Source organism: Conger conger, chromosome 11 (assembly GCF_963514075.1).
Source record: "Conger conger chromosome 11, fConCon1.1, whole genome shotgun sequence".
NCBI classification, from domain to species: Eukaryota; Metazoa; Chordata; class Actinopteri; order Anguilliformes; family Congridae; genus Conger; species Conger conger.
In genome coordinates, this window is record NC_083770.1 from 28,130,066 (window position 1) to 28,146,750 (window position 16,685).

The 16,685-nt window shown below is 42.2% G+C and overlaps 1 protein-coding gene across 2 annotated transcripts; it reads right to left on the bottom strand.

Moving 5' to 3' along the window:
- Positions 1 to 3,256: 3,256 nt before the first annotated feature.
- On the bottom strand, positions 3,257 to 15,029 carry bnip3la (BCL2 interacting protein 3 like a). 2 transcript variants are annotated; one of them, XM_061261157.1, is made up of 6 exons: positions 14,896 to 15,029; positions 9,870 to 10,134; positions 7,264 to 7,345; positions 6,998 to 7,104; positions 6,576 to 6,725; positions 3,257 to 6,029 (listed from the first exon to the last, which is right to left on the bottom strand). In XM_061261157.1, exons 1-6 carry the CDS (start codon positions 14,948 to 14,950, stop codon positions 5,981 to 5,983), a joined length of 708 nt encoding a protein of 235 aa, XP_061117141.1. In that variant the 5' UTR covers positions 14,951 to 15,029; the 3' UTR covers positions 3,257 to 5,980. The 2 variants fall into 2 exon arrangements, with proteins under 2 accessions (XP_061117141.1, XP_061117142.1); XM_061261158.1 differs by lacking the exon at positions 14,896 to 15,029 and adding an exon at positions 14,435 to 14,532.
- Between the last annotated feature and the right edge of the window lie 1,656 nt (positions 15,030 to 16,685).

Here is a 16,685-nt window from a genome sequence, read left to right on the forward strand (position 1 = left end):
CCTCTGACCCTCTTGGACACCAGCACACACAGACACAACCAGCTATGATAGAAAACACACACACACACACACACACACACACACACACACACACACACACACACACACACACACTCCCTCCACATTTTAAAAAAATGTGTGGCAACACAGTGACAAAACATCAGATATTCAAAATCATGCCTGCATCCAGTTCCACATGAATTTTACACCCAGAGACTATCACCCAAAATAAGTGCTGACCCATCTCCTTTGATGTTCTGTCCAGTGTATAAGACACCACTTTGCAGCCTGCAGATTCACCACAAGAAGGCAGTATAGCACATATAATTCACTCCCCAAAAGTCAGGCATTGTGTAGCAGGCTTTATAATTCCATCTAGCAGTGGCATAGATTAGCAAGCGTTGTAAAGTAATGACTTAATAACTGAGGCTTTTAAACCATAATCTATGAAATGACTATAGGAGATGGTAATGTGAGATCCTCTAATAGCCAATTGTAATTACCAAAATCTCACAGAGCTTTCCAAATTAATAATTCAATCAATTAAGCCATAAATCATCTCAGTAAAAAAAAAAAAAATCTTTGCTGCATTAAGTCAGAATAAATCTGAAACCGCATAAATGCATACTTAATCAATACCATACTTGGCTTTCCTTCCGTCTTGTATTGGGAGGAAACATGACATCATCTGATGTTAAAGTGTGGAATAAAAGAAAGAAAGATGGGCTGAAGTAAAGAGATACTGATGGAGTTGAATTTCAGAGCCTCTTGGAGGCTGGAGATCAAGATATCGAAGAGGCTGTTTTTCACCATTGATCCAGTCAGCAAGTTTCCAGTAGTACTTGTGGGTTTGTGCACATTACCACAGTGGTACCTAATATTAGCTAGAAGAGATCTCAAAATCTGAATAATTAATTTTTGTCCCAATAAATTAGTACAAGACTGCTGGCAGAATAATATGTGTCACTGTTCTGCATTTCCTTAAACAGGGATTAAAGCAAGAAAAGATTTGTGAGCCAGAAAAGTTGTCCAGGGGGAAATGTATTGAATTAAGTATTATATTAATTTAACACTGCTGTATGCCTTAAATCAGGCATGGTGCCTGAGAACTTTAAGCCCTGCTTAAAGATGGTAAATGGTTAGCATTTATATAGCGCCTTACAATTGATGCTTCTCATTCACCCATTCATACACACACTCACACACCGATGGCAATTGGCGGCCATGCAAGGCGCCGACCAGCTCGTCAGGAGCATTTAGGGGTTAGGTGCCTTGCTCAGGGACACTTCAACACAGCCTGGGCGGGGGAACCAGCAACCCTCCGACTGCCAGACGACTGCTCTTACTGCCTGAGGCATTTCGCCCAGGCGACCAATAAAGATATTGGTCTCAGAATATTCTCTGCATCAGCAGATTGCAATAGAGATAACTCAAACACAGGTACTTTCACTCATGCATGTAAAGAACTCACACATACAGTACACACAGTCCATAAAAAAAGCAAACATTCATAGACTATTTTTAATGGCACAAAATGAGAAGAGCTACTTTTACACGCTGGATGGTTCATTACAGATTTTACAAAAGGACAGCCATAGACAGAAGAGGGTACGATAAAGTCTCGCTTTGGCTCAGTCAACTCATATTTCACCATATTTATTTAAATAAAATAAATAAAAAAGAACTAGCAAAAAAACTAGAACGAGATGAACTTTGTACAATAAGTCCTACTGTATGGAGTAGAAGTGCCTGAAGCTAGACGAGATTTCCCCTAATGTGACAGGGAGGATTCATATTCCTTTAGATACAGGGAGGCCCATTCACTGAGATTCATGAACTGAGCCAGCACTCAAACAATCCCTCTTTACACAGCCCCCATCCCAGAAGCCTCCAGCAGACTCAACAGGTGTACACAGAGGCATCTGGGCCCCAGCCATGTTTTAAGGACAAGATGTGCTCCTGGCCTTGCCACAGACATAGCCTGCAAAACATATTTCATGTATAAATAGAAAGATCAGTCTCCATTTTGTGTTGTTGATTTTGCTGATTTTAGATAAGTATCTGAAGCATCTGAAGACTGACTGGTTAAGAATGCAGAGCACTTCCTGGGTCAGATGCAGGGTGCGCTGTCAATTCAAATCCAAATTAACTAGACTGAATTGACAATGAATGCATTAGGACTTGTACCATTAAGTGAAATGGATCTCTGCATTATAAAAACTGTGTTGTTTTGGAAATAAAATGCTAAAAGCAATCAAATCAAATGCACAGAAAAGATATTCAGCATGATCAAATTAAGGCAATTTGCCAAGCCGAATAAAAGTCAAGGCAGTCTGTTGTTTGCGAAGCGCCTGTTGGCTTGGCTTTGGAACAAAACAAAATGTCATTTGGTGGAGTGATACTCTGGAAAAAACGGGGAAAAACACTGCTGTGCTGACTTCACTTACACCAGACCACACTCAAACAAATAAGCAGACCTGCCTGAGAGAGAGAACACACACACCCAGAAATACACTGACCCTCACACACTGGGCCACAGTCTGCCACAATCTCTGTTCAACATGGTAAAGAAAAAGGCCTTCACTGCACTCTCAGGCCATGTACTGCTGCACATGAACACAAGGGACAAGACCTTGAAAAACATACATGATGCCATTGACCTTTCTGCAAGCCCCAACTGCGCTCTACGCTTCACAATCCATTTATGACTACTTATCAAAAAGCTGGATCGGATACATGACAAGACTTTTTACAAAATAGGTGCACCCTGCCCCCGCCACCCCCCTCCCAGCCATGCAGTCCATGCATGAAAACAGGTGCCCCCTGCCCCCCCCATGCAGTCCATGCATAAGAACAGGGTGGATGCATGGGTGACGTTCCCTGCCCCCCCCCCCCACCCAAACCCCTGCTCCCATCCAAATGCATGCATTCACTTTGACAATAAGCTCAATTGGCTCACTTCTGCCACAAACACCAACTCCACACACTGCTCACGCATGCATACAGCCGCCGGTTCCCCTCCCAAAGTACATTCTTTTTCACAAAATAAGCCACAATACCACCACTTTGCCCAGTAGAACATTGGTTAGATAGTAAACAACAAATATATTTGTGTCCGTCTGTGTGCTTCTGCCTTCTCTGCTTCTAAAAGCTTTATCCCTGGTAACGTACAGTACCTCTGAAATTTCAACACAAAGACAAACAAATGGACGTGATGCAGAACAAATGAGAAAATCAAATGAAGGAAACCATGGTGTGGCATTTGAGAAATTTAATTTGCCTTTTCCAATTGGGAGAGAAACAAAACAAAGGACAAAGCTTACATACTGACATTACGGTTAGCATTATTATCATTACTGTCCATAAGAAACTTCGGTATGTGCTTTGCTTCACATGGGCCCTGCCCGCAGTACAAATCAGTATTGCCTCTTTTTTGTCCTTTCCAGTAAGCAAGAAGATGATAAAAAAAAAAAAAAAAAAAAAAAAAAAAACATATTTTTAAATCATTTTTCCATCTGCCCTGAAGCCAGGGATTGACTAGTTTATTCTGCTGATAGCTACACCTTAGCCTCTGTGCGTTCAGTTATATTTCTATATGTCCTTCTGCTGCTCAGGAACATCTCTGTGGCATGTACAAAATGAGAGCCAAAGTTGTGTAAAACGAAGTGAGGCACAAATAAAACACAGTTGGTGGGGGATGATGAAATGGCGGCTTGATAAGAGTTGTGAAACATTTTCTCTCGAAAGAAATCAAATTTGATTGAGAGTTCACAGTTCCCAGTCAGCTGGCTTGCGTAGGGAGAGTTGGTATGTTCATTATGCCTATGATACCAACACAGCGGTAACACAGGAATTATTTAATGCCTCAGTACCTTGCTGTACCTGGCCACCACAGAGAAGCAGCAAACTGGAAAATATGTCTAAAAATGACGCGTAGCAAGAAAAAAAGTATATGAATTACATTGTCATGGCAAATATTTGGACATTAAACTAAAATATTGTATCATACACATCTATCCCAGCTCACTTGGCTGATTTAAACTTTTTTTCTGGATACACCTCCTATATAAGGATGGTAAATTAAATGTATTTAGGGGCATTCAAGGTCAGCAGCAACAAAAAAAGGACAACAAAAACCCTTTGGCACTGTTATGGATATGACCACATATGCTCATTCTAAAACTGTGATATGTACCAACTTGTTATTCAAGGACAGAGTGCAGTTACCGAGAAGCCAGATGAACGAGCTGAATCCTAGCGAGTGACCAACCAACTGAAACTCATGACAACAACTGCAGACATTGGGTAAGACCGGTCACTCACCGGGTGGGTGTGTCCCAAAGACAGGCATTCATAAAGCCAGAGAGCGCCATACAGCAGGGTGGCTGTGTGAGGATACACATCCAGCATCGTGTGCATTACAATAAACACGGCTGTTTACACTTACATTTTCATCTCGGAAAGACCGGACACTATATTTAAATAAGTATTCATGTGCATACCTCAAGAGAACCAACACTGAATCATATAACAAAGCGGCTTGAATGAATGACTTCAAAAATCCAGGAAATGACATGGAAGTCTAGGCATCAGCAGCCAATGAGGCAACACAGATCTCATTGGCTGCTGCTGACCCTGGCCCTCAGCCTGAGCAACAGCCCAAAGATCACAGGCTCTATCCATGGACCTTCATTAAGGGTCAGTTCCCTTGCCGACATCACCTATGCTCTATTCCTGTTCACAGTTTGGAGGTGGTTACAGGAAGCAATGCTTATCCACTTCCTGTGGGGAACAGTCTCTGCCCCGGTACTGTCAACTTCAGCATGCCACAGAATAGAAGATTTGCTGAGGTAATAAATCCGGCTAGGAAGCATTATGACAATAATTTGAATAATAATGATGACTATTTTAGCAATAATAATTTCACAGCATGTTTATATTTAGCGGGGACTTAACCATAAAAAGTATGCTAATGTAAGAGTCTGGTTTATGTCAGGGAGTCTATGGTTTATAGATAATTCCAGCTTCAAGTTTCTGCACAAACTTCTGGGCTGCTGCTTACACTCTCAAAATAAAGTGAACATGTTGATTAAATGTACTTATCCACAATATTGCCACATGACACAACTGATGCACCCCCGCATCCCCCCCCTCCCCCACACACACACATGCGCGCACACACAGGCGGAGTAAAGGTGGGGTGTCCGTATCCTTCGAAGGCCCATGATGTAATTCCGAAAACTGTCAAAGAAAAGTCTAATGGACTCCAGTTCAGAAAAAGGTCCTGCTCCAGATGTGGCTCTACGCACATGCCCCCTTGTCTTCAAATAACATCCCTGTCTTATCATTTCTTTCCTATAGAAACCCTAGACGATGACAAACCTCTTATCCAGTAACTCAAACACCAACCTCCCCCCATTCCACAGCACAATAGACACTCTGCTGAGATACTTCCTCCTGGTACAGGGTGTTCCCGATACGATGCAGGCAGGAACAGTGTGGCAGTGGAAGGGGATACTCTCCTGCCCAGTTTCAGAGTAGCAGTGACGAGGTTCTCCTGATTGAAACGCTTCATTAGAATTACAGCTGAAAGCCAGCCGGTCATCACAACAAACCCAAGCGAAAGCAAAACGTAACAACAACTCACGAGCGGGCAGAAGACCCGCCAGGTGTGAATGAATGAGTGAAAGAGAGAAAGAAAGGGGACGTAAAAAGAGGTGCGGGTGGAGGCCTGGTGGCTCGGCCCCCACCCCAGGGTCTTTCCCCGGTGCGTCTCCCCCAGCGAGACGCAGAAGGGCGGGGACAGACCGACCAGGGATGAAAAAAGAGACGGGAAGGAAGAGAGAGGAAGACTGGAGGTGCAGAGAGGAGAACAGAAGGGGGGGGGGGAGGAGAAGTAGGAGAAACAGCATTCGTCATACAAATGGAGACGTCTCAACACAACGCAATCGATCCCAGGCACTTTTTTTTCCATTCACGTTTAGAAAGAACTGGTGGAGGGCGTGGTCAGTCTTTTCCCAATGTAGACCCTGAAAAGAGAGGAAAATTAGAGTGAGACTAAATTACACTGAACACTGCATACTATATTTATCAAATTAAACAATATTTACAGTTTTTACATTCAAATAGGATGTATCTGTGTTTAGCCCTCGTTGCATCATCACATTGTATAAGTGTATGCAGTCGGGAGGACCACGGTCTGCAAAGCGGACATTATTACATTATTTACATTTAAAATGAATTTCCAGTGGATCCCACAGAGATAATGTGATTAGGTGCAGGCTGAATGGAGGTGAAAGGGTGTTTATCTGTTGTGCTGGATTAAAGCCGGGGACAGCAGGTGTTTCATGTCTGTATGAGAGCAGCTGCGGGGAGAGCCAGACAGGGTGGGGTTTTCCACAGTGACTGGGCTCTGAGGCTCTCAGGTGCCCTCTGCTGGAAGTACCCTGACCTGCACCTAAACTACTGACCCATGAGTTTTTGTACACAATGCTTATGCAAACCTGTGCCTGTTTATTTTGTGTGTGTGTGTGTCTGTGTGTATGTGTGTGTAAGTGTGTGAGCCGGGCCCTCACCCCAGTCCGAGCGCGAGGATGTGCGACAGGAGCAGTGAGGGAATGAAGACTTTGAGGAACTCGGCGGAGAACACGCCCCCTTTCTTCATGGCGCCGGTCTTCCTCATGCTGAGCATCACTGAGCGGCGGGGGTGACGGAAGTGGAACTCCCTGATCAGCACAAAATGAAAACAGTCAGTATGCTTTCTGCATATAAACCAAAAGCACACAGAGTTCTCCTAACTAGACTAGACCGATATCACGTCACATCACAAGAGCAAGGTTTGACCTTTCAAAATGGCACCCCAAAGGCAATTTATACGCTGGACACGTTGAACTTGAGAGAGAAATTCATCTTTTTACAGAATGTGCAGAAGCCTAAGCAGTCAGTTCCTGTCATGAGAGATGAATGTATTCAGGAACCAGGAGGCACCAGGACTCACTTTGGGGGAATGTTCTCTGGCCGGCTGGACCAGTCAGCCACCCAATCTGTGCCCTTGTTCATGAGAATGTCCTCATCTCTCTCCTTCTCAGGCCCCTCCTCTTCTGACTACATGAGGTGAGGGAAACATAACATAAAACAACACAACACAATATAACATAAAATAACACAACACAACATCCCATTCAGCCCAGCAACATGACCAGGAACACAGTGATTTGTGTGTAGAGGCTGCTAGTGGAGTGACAGTGGTGTATTGGGGTGTACCTGACTATCTCTCCTGCTGGACATCTCCACATCGAAGGTGATCTGACCCTCATCCTGGTCGGGACTATGAGGTCTGGGAGGACTGTAGAAACGACATTCAGATAGATAGAAAAAGGCATATCACTCAATGCTTGGATGCTAAAAACAAGCCAGTATTCACTGTAAATACATGTAATTATAATAAGAATGCATTTCATATGAAACTTTTCACCATCAATCTCAAAGTTTTTTATATACAAGTATACACTAATGTAAGCCGATGGGGGCATTATATACAATTATATACAATAACTGCCTTGGAGGACATCCAGTAGGACAATCTGTCCTTTTGAGGTGCAGACCAAAAGAGGAAAACCAACATGTTTATATGATGAAGAAAGATTTTAGATTTTTCTACGTATTAAGTCAAAATAAGATGCTTCAAACATGTTCTGTGGGAAAAATCCCTGGGAATCAGGTTGAAAGATAGCTTTTTATTTTATTATTTATTTCTCAATCCTGCTGTGAGAAAGCAGGTGGGGTACCACCAAAAAATGCAGTACTTTGTGAATAGTACCCAACATTTCCCATACTTTCACATTTAAAAAAAACATAATTCCATTTGCCAGAAACCATGGCAACCAAAACTTGCATGACTACTGTTAGTCTGCAATGCAGAGATGTCAGACAGATCATGCTAACACAGTTTGGTACAACTAATGCATGTCCTACTGACTGCTAGATCTAGGTTGATATGCCTCTAATTCATTTGGAGCTTGTCTTACCTACAAAATTTACGATCAGATGACAATCAATATAATTCAGGCGCCCTTAAAAAAAACAAAAAAAACAGGGCTGTCCAACCGTGTTTCTGGAGATCTACAATCCTGTATCTCTTTCAAACCCTAATTTAGCACATATGATTCTACAAATCTAACAGCTCAACTCGATCTCCAGCAGTCAAATGTGGTGTGCTTTGTTATGGTGGAGTGAAAACCTACAGGACAGTAGATGACCAGGAGCAGGGTTTGGCAGCCCTGGTTAACTACTTTCAAATTAATAAAAAACCAAACCCAATTTTTAAGCACTCCAAGAAATCCCTATTCAATAAAAATATGCTTAAAAGCATTGGAATCATGTTATCAATTTGTGATAATGGTGATGCATCAGAATAATCAAATATGCAGTGCCCTCATAACGTTTGGGGTGAAGACCCATCATTTATTATTATTATTTGCCTCTGTACTCCATAATTTGAGATTTGTAATGAAAAAATAAATCACATGTGGTAAAGATTTTAATGAATGGCATTTTTATACATTCTGCTTTCACCATGTAGAAATTACAGAAGTGTTTATACATTTCAGGGCACCGTAGTGTTTGGGACACAGCAATATTATGTAATTGAAAGTAGTCATGTTTAGTGTTTTGCCATGACTTCCTGATGTCTGTGACCTGTAAATCAGAGTCTGGATATCTTATTTTCAGGTTGTCCTGAAAGGTAGTACAGGAGATACTAATACTATTTGCATGTGAATGGATCTCTATAGGAAATGGGGGGTGGGATTAGATGAATCTGCAAATTATGCTGATACAGTATGGAACAAATTTTTTGGGTATATGGCTTTAAGTAATGAAGGGTCCATGGTATCAAATGAACCTCAACCAACCAAAGTGTATAAAAATGCCCTTTGTTATAATCTAACAATGTGATTTAATTACAAATCTGAAGTAATCAAATTGTGGAGTACAGAGGCAAATAAATGATGGGTCTTTGTCCCAAACATTATGGAAGGCACTGTATAGTCTCCCAATATTCACATTTTATTCACAAAATGATGTCTTTTTCTGGACTAAATGTGTGATTTAGTCCTGGCATATCTTATAAGTCTGTGAAACACTGCCTTTTGTAACAAGTATGTGGATCTAGGTCATCGGTGTGACATCACTGCTGCAGATGTCCTGGGCTAGGTCAGTAAACACAGTGATATCCTTAACTAAGCCACGACTTGGATAAATGAGGCTTCACACCAGGACACCAGGATGAGGGGGTGCCTGCTGTTAGATCTCCTTTCTTTATGAGAACTTTGGCAGCAGGGGAGTAAAAAGCTTGTGCAAATGAAGGACTAAAAATGTGACCGTTTAAAGACTGATCCGCTTGTTTAGCTTTCTAACACTGCACTAGCAGAATTACTGATAACAGCTAATAACAGCAACACCAACAACACCTGCAGTTACATAACAACCAAAAATATGACCGTGTTTTTTTCCAAATATTTAAATTATCTCTTCTTATCATATTTAATCTCCCTCTCTCTCTAATATTGAATTTAATTACTCTCTGAATAATTGATCTGTATAGCCACTTCATCAGGGTGGCTCTTGTCATCAAAAGGATATTTCTTCCTCAGACCTTCTCTTCCTCCTTCCTGATTAAACTCCAGTCTTCTGCATAATTAGACCAAGACGCCAATCCCTCCTGAACCAATGTGGCGACAGCTGCACTGATCACCGGGGCTTGAACCACCAACCTTCCAGGTCCCAGTCAAGGACCTTAGCCACTAGGCTACAGGCTGCCCCCATCTCCTCTCATTACTCTCATTATGCCCGTGGGCTCCTGCTCTGACCTGCCGCAGGAGGAGCTGCTCTGGCTGGACTCGTGCTGGGCGTCCAGCAGGATCTTCTCCATGTCTCCGTTGTGGATGGAGGACGAGGAGGGCACGTGCTCCAGCCCCCCCGTCGCGCTCTCCTCCTCCTCCTCTGGCACAGCAGGCAGAGCTGGCGGGACCGGGCCCTCGCCCTCGTTCCCATTGCTAGGGCCAGCAGGGGGCGCACTGGCCGGCAGGGCGGGGGGCCCCGTGTTACCGTTCATCTCCAGCTCCACCCAGGAACCTGAGGAACACGGCCAAAACACTAACGGTGAGTTGCTGTGTGTGCCTAGACTTCAGGAACACGTGGATGTCCAGGTGTACTTTGGCCGACTCCCCAAAAATAAACGGACTTTCAGTCAACTCTCACCTTCTTATACCTGGACCAAGATTACTGCAAACTATAGAGAGATATTTGTATGTGCCATTTGTTTAAACATTGCAAAAGAAGTCATTTACAGACACTCAGAGAGAGAGAGAGAGAGAGAGAGAGAGAGAGAGAGAGAGAGAGAGAGAGAGAGAGAGAGAGAGAGAGAGAGAGAGAGAGAGAGAGAGAGAGAGAGAGAGAGAGAGAGAGAGAGAGAGAGAGAGAGAGAGAGAGAGAGAGAGAGAGAGAGAGAGAGAGAGAGAGAGCTTTACTCCAGGTTGATGTGTTCTCTGGCCATACTGAGAGGACCATAAAACCTAACTGCTCAGATTTATGGTGCGTATATGTATTCTGCCTGACTAATTTGTGTTGCCAGACACAAGGAGTCTATCAGAGACAATGCAATTGTTTCTTAGTGGGTCCACATTTCCAACAGAGAAAGCCATCTCCAGCTTAGTCTGGCCATCATTGAGACCACAAAATACTTATTAAATTAAAATGCATACTTCAACTGTTTAGCACAGGTCTACATGTCAAATAGGTCTTCATCAGTTGTCCTTTATATTTTGCGGGCGTTTTCTACAAAATATCCACTCTGACACTCTTTAAGTCTTAAGTGTTTGTTACTAGGGAAAGGGAACCAATCAGGTAAATGGAAGGAGGCCAATAATCCTGTTGTAATTCATATTGGTTCAGTTCAATAATTGAATATGAATAACAAGAAGGAAAACAAAGGTACATTATGTTTAGTGATAGCAAATGGCTGCATATCAGAGGATGAGGCTTGACACCAGCCTCACCCTGGTACAGAGTGCATGAATCCACATGGCCACTTTAATGTCCAGCCTTAGCCAGCAGATTAGACAGTGTCTGATGCATCACCCCCGCCCTGCTTTCAGCAGACACTCTGCAACAGGGCTGCGTGTCCTTTGTCTTTGCTCAGTCATAAAACAGTTGCCATGACACCGCCTGAGCTGAGCATTCCACTGGCTTTTCATTGAGGGGGCACTGGCTGTCAGCAGGGGGTGAAAACCTCAGATAGCCTAATGACCACAGAAGAGGTCTCTAGAAATGTGCACAAGCTCAGAGTGCCCCAAGTATAGGATATATATGTACAGTCTCAGTTGTGATGGATGAAGAGTAGCATTAAAAATAAACTTAAGCTAGCCCACACTCAATAAGCTGCAGTAAGGGGCACCGTTCATCAGTAATAAACTAAACAGACCATTTAAATACAGTTGTGTTCAAGAAAATAGCAGTACAACATTAGTAACGTGATGAATCACTGCTATTAGTAGTAGAGATATTTCTGCATAGCAAATACTTTACTTGTAGATGTAGCTAGTAGTGTAACAAAAAAACAACAGACCCAACTAACAGGCACACTGCTTGTTCTGAGTAATTGACTCATTCATTGAAAGGGGCCTGTTCAAAATAATAGCAGTGTGGAGTTTTATAGAATTAGATAATTCATTCATTCTGTGAAAGCAACATCTTGGTTCCAGACAAAAAGGATTGAGGTAATGGAGTGGCCAGCTCAATCCCCTGACCTCAACCCCATTGAAAACTTGTGGGGTGACATTAAAAATGCAGTTTCTGAAGCAAAACCTAATAATTCACAGGAATTGTGGAATGTAGTTCATTCATCCTGAGCTGAAATACCCGTTTCCAGGTGCCAGAAGTTGGTTGACTCGATGCAATACAGATGCGCAGGAGTTATCAAAAACAAAGGTTATGCAACTAAATATGAGTTCAGTAATTTAAAGTGAAGTTAAATCCTGAAATAGCCTATTTCTTCAGTTTAAACCGTTTGAAGAGAGTTTGAAGATAATTTTTTTTTTTTTTAACAGATTCCTTTTCTTTGCTTCCTGTAAAAGAATAACACAGACTTGATAAGATTTGCTAATGCTTTGATTTGGAATTGAATGTGTAATGTTTCCACTATATTTGAAATATTGAACTAAAAGCTATTAAAACATATTCACACATTATTCACTTTTTTTAACGCACTGCTATTTATTTGAACACAACTGTATGGTGTTAATACAGTAAACCAGCCTAGAATAAATTGAGGAATATGAGGTATCCATCACGACACCACAAATAAACAATTAATATGAATACAGTCACAACGGTACCTTGCAAAAACCACAGCCATTGCACAAATTGTTATGAAACATCTAAATTCCCTAGAAAAGGCAACATTGACCTAAGTGTGTGCTTTATCACATTATTTCCCATTACAAGTCTAAAAAGTGCAGCAGGCTTTTCCTGGAACAAGTTTTACTGAGCAAGCAAAATTGAATTAACTTCATCAGTCCTCAGTGTTAGCCTAACAAAACAGACCTTCAATTTGAGACCCAGTCTGCATCATTGAATTGAATAAAAAGATGGAACATGGGCTTCATCCAATAAAATTCTGGTATTAGTAACTGAAATCGAATGGCGGCAGTATAGACTTTACTCTTTGAAAAAGTAACTGTAACCTGAGCATGTTCGGCTGCCCCTTAGTCCTGCAGCACAAAAAAAAACAGATACCATGTCCCACTGGTAAACATGCATGCAGAAAGAGGACACATCTTTGTTTTAGAGAACAAGGCAAATTGCTGTTACTGCAGACTTAAAGATGGATATTGAGTGATGTTTTTACAGCATTTGCAAACAGTGAGCTCATCTGCCTTGATCCAGTTCGCTGCTCCTGTGTGACTGCAAAACCACACAAAACAGATGTCAAATGAAACTAAATGTAATCGCCTAATGGAATGTATTTTTCCACAAGAATGCAACACCACTGGAAAAGTCTGAAGTGTGACAACAATGCACCCGCTGGTCTTTTTCGTTTTCTCTTTGGAGATAAGCCTAAAGCTGCATACTAAAAGACTTTTACACCTTATACACTGTACACCCTAGCCATTTCTACATGCCCTGCATTTGCCTGTCATAGCTCCAATCGCATTGGACATTATGCCATGTGAAATAGAGCCCCCTTGCTTGCAACTTCAACAGCAGCTAGTTGGGAGTGCAGTCTGACTTGGTTGTTGTTGACAATGCGGGGTCAACAACAACCCAATGAGGTGTTGTTGACCCAATGAGGTCAGACTGACCTCCCTGTAAAGACCAGGACCTTTGCCTATTTTATATGCTCCCCCTGCTGAAAATTACAACCTGAACCAGGTGGAATCCGAAGATGGCTTAAGATAGTTTGACACTTCTAGCTGGTCTGTGACTGGTCAAATCAGGTCTTTACCTGGGCAAAGCTGGTCAAGATGGTAGAGTAAGCAGATGGTCAACTGGCGCACTAGCTGACTACAGTCACATGGGTGTACATGTTGCCAAACAAATAAATGTAATGTTAAACAAGGCGTGCCTGAATTAAGCAGCCATAACAAAGTTCACCGCTAATTCCAATCCAATTCCAATCTAAACAGTCTAATTACGTTTGTCTGACACACATCTCCAATGAGGTTTCCTGTTTTTAATATAAGCTTGTACTTTGGGCCATATATGAGAATTTAAGCGATTTGTCCTGGGGGGTGGAGCTTGAAAACTGGCATGTTTACTTAACAAACGATAGCCACGAGCTAGCAAACCAAATATTCTGTGGTGACGTCAACAGCCAGGACTGCCAATGATTATTATGGTGGAAAAACATACTTCCACACACGAAAACGGTACTATAGTTTTGAGTTTATAACTTCAGCATCTCGAGGAGAATAACATAATTGAACTGGGTTAATTACTTGTGAAAATTTAAAAATCTACCCTCCCCCACGCCCCCCGCGCACACACACACTAAATACATTCTGTCCCAAATTTCAAGGGCCCTTTGTTTATTCACTTTTCTTTCGGCCAGACAGCTTAGGTTCCTTTGTTTAGCCATACTTTTTTTTTTTTTTACTTAAACCACATTTTATGGTTTGTCAAAACCACATTTATTCTGAACCACGACGATAATAATAGCGTGCATTGCTAACGTTAGCCAAGTTATGCAAGAAGTTGTTGAACATAAAACATGGATGATTCCTTCATGGACTAAACAAAGGGTTAGCTAGAAAGCTAACTGCAGAACCCCCTACACGTTTAGAAATAAGTTTGTTAGTTGCATTGCATGCAGCTAGACTGAAACAAAGGGGCCGACTGCGTGCTTTTCACCACTATGTCCATTGTAACCCGTTACCTTGATCAAAATAAAGATAAGATTTCGGATATATGTTTCCAGACACCCCGCCCCCGCCTCCATTTTTCTAGTTTCTCTTCTCGCCTTGTTTTGGCATGAACATGTTCGGTGGCTCCGCCTCGCCAAAGCTGTATATTTTGCGCAGTTGTGGTTGGATTTTGCTTCAGTCAATCAAAAGATAATACGCGAATAGAAAAATCTACTGCACGCCCTCTCCTACGCTGAGCAAATTAATTGGTGCTCCGCTGTCATACTCTTCAAACTTTTACTACGTAACATTAAAAGGCCGCCCCAGCCCCTCCCGTGTAAAACCAGTGGAAATTCCGTCCACTAAACCAAATACAACGGTATTTTATTGGTTACCAATATGCGTCATTAAAAACAGCCACATACACATTTTAAATATAGATGAAAGCATTTGTTCTACCGTATTTAATATCAAGAATACTGACGTCACTTACCGTTTAGCCCAGGTTCTTCGTTGTTGTTTTGCTGTGCAGCAGCAGCAGCGGACATGTTGTCAGTGAGAGTGGTTCGCGTTTACCAACGTGACGCGCACCCTCACAGCTTTGGACGTGCGCGCAACCGCGTCCGCCATATATGGCCCCACCTGAGCCGAGATGACGTCAGCAAGCACAGGGGACACGTAGTAATTTGATATGAGGCATGTCTGTCCGCAATAGGGTACACACAACTAACTAGCTTTAATAACCCATTTTTTTGCTGACATTAATTTATCTATTATCAATTTATATTTTCTAGCCACAGAAGAGGTAGCAAAACTAAAGAATTACAAACAAATACAAGCAAGATAGCATCTGAAACAACACCCAGACCCTTTTATATAATTTCTTTTTTATTCAGTAGTTCAGTGCTGTATTCATCTTTATTCATTTTTTTATGGATGCCAACGGCAAACAGAAGATTACAGTGAACTTGTTAAAACACCTGTATATTTATTGAAACATAGATCACCCAAAGTTTAAGGGCCCCTTTTTTCCAAGGAACCTCCCCCCCCCCCCCCCCAAAAAAAAAAAAAAAAAAAAAAAAAAAACATGGAGAAAAAAAGTGCATCCTGTTGAGAGTCCTGTAGAAATGTACTTGATTATCTCATTAATACTTCTCCCTGGCCATGAACAAAGGCAATCACTCAAAATGCCACCGCTGGACAATGATGAAACCAGGACCCCGGGCAATGGATCCTCTGAAAACTGCAGAGGCTGCAAAGCTAGTCTGAGTTGGAGGTGCGAGTGAGCTCGGTTGCATTTGCCGGTTGTGTTTAAGTGGGAATTGTTCAAGTATTGATCTCTGGGCTAATGCTTCCTCACATACTTAACTGAAACCATTACTAAAGAAAAGAATAGGCTCAAAACGCCATGAAAACAAAATCAAAACTTATAAAGTAAAATGTCCCTAGTGAACTGTTGCTCTCCAGAACATGGACTGGACAGGGAGTTACTGATGCCAGTGTCCCATAGGGCCCATCCAGAGCTGGAGCAGAGGCGTTTCAGTTTGGACTGAGTGGGCCTGCCACTGCCCATGCACTCCATCACACTGAAAGGGGGTGGGGGGGGGGGGTGGGGGCTTTGCCTGAACCCTGATGTCCAAAGGTAAGGGGAGCGGGGTTGAGTCTATCAGAGACAGAATGCATGTTGGCACCTTCGGCTTTCCCAATGAAAACACAAGTCTAAATGAATCATCACCAAACTGTTCAAATTGCCAGTAAGCAAACTGATTAAGTGCGAGTCATGCCAAAAGTGTTAAAAACACTCATATCCAACCAACAACCCTTACACAAGAGCACTTAACCTGGCTTTAAATCTACCGGGCCAGATTTCATGTAAATGTGCACAATAGAAAAGTGCATTTCCAAAACGTTTTGGTTGGAAACCACCAGGCCAAGTTCCACTGTGCAATATAAACCGTCTACAAATCTGAGCCATGTCAATCTGTAAACTGCAGCCACCAAACATAAGTGGTTTACAAATTGGCAGGTTTTCTTTTTTTAAAGAAATGGGAATAAATGTTAGTAATATTGGCAAATACCTTTTGTCAGCCTCAAAAGAAATCTGATGATCAGTCAGCCAAACTGCTTAAAAAAAGGGCTCAAGCTACAATGTCAAACAATCCCCCCCAAAAAATGTCATGTGGAGGACACTTGCAAAATGTAATCTCTAAACAAAACTGAATTTCTTTCCGTGTGCCAAGCCAAATCACCATGCACTAAATGATGCCCACTTCCCCCACCCTA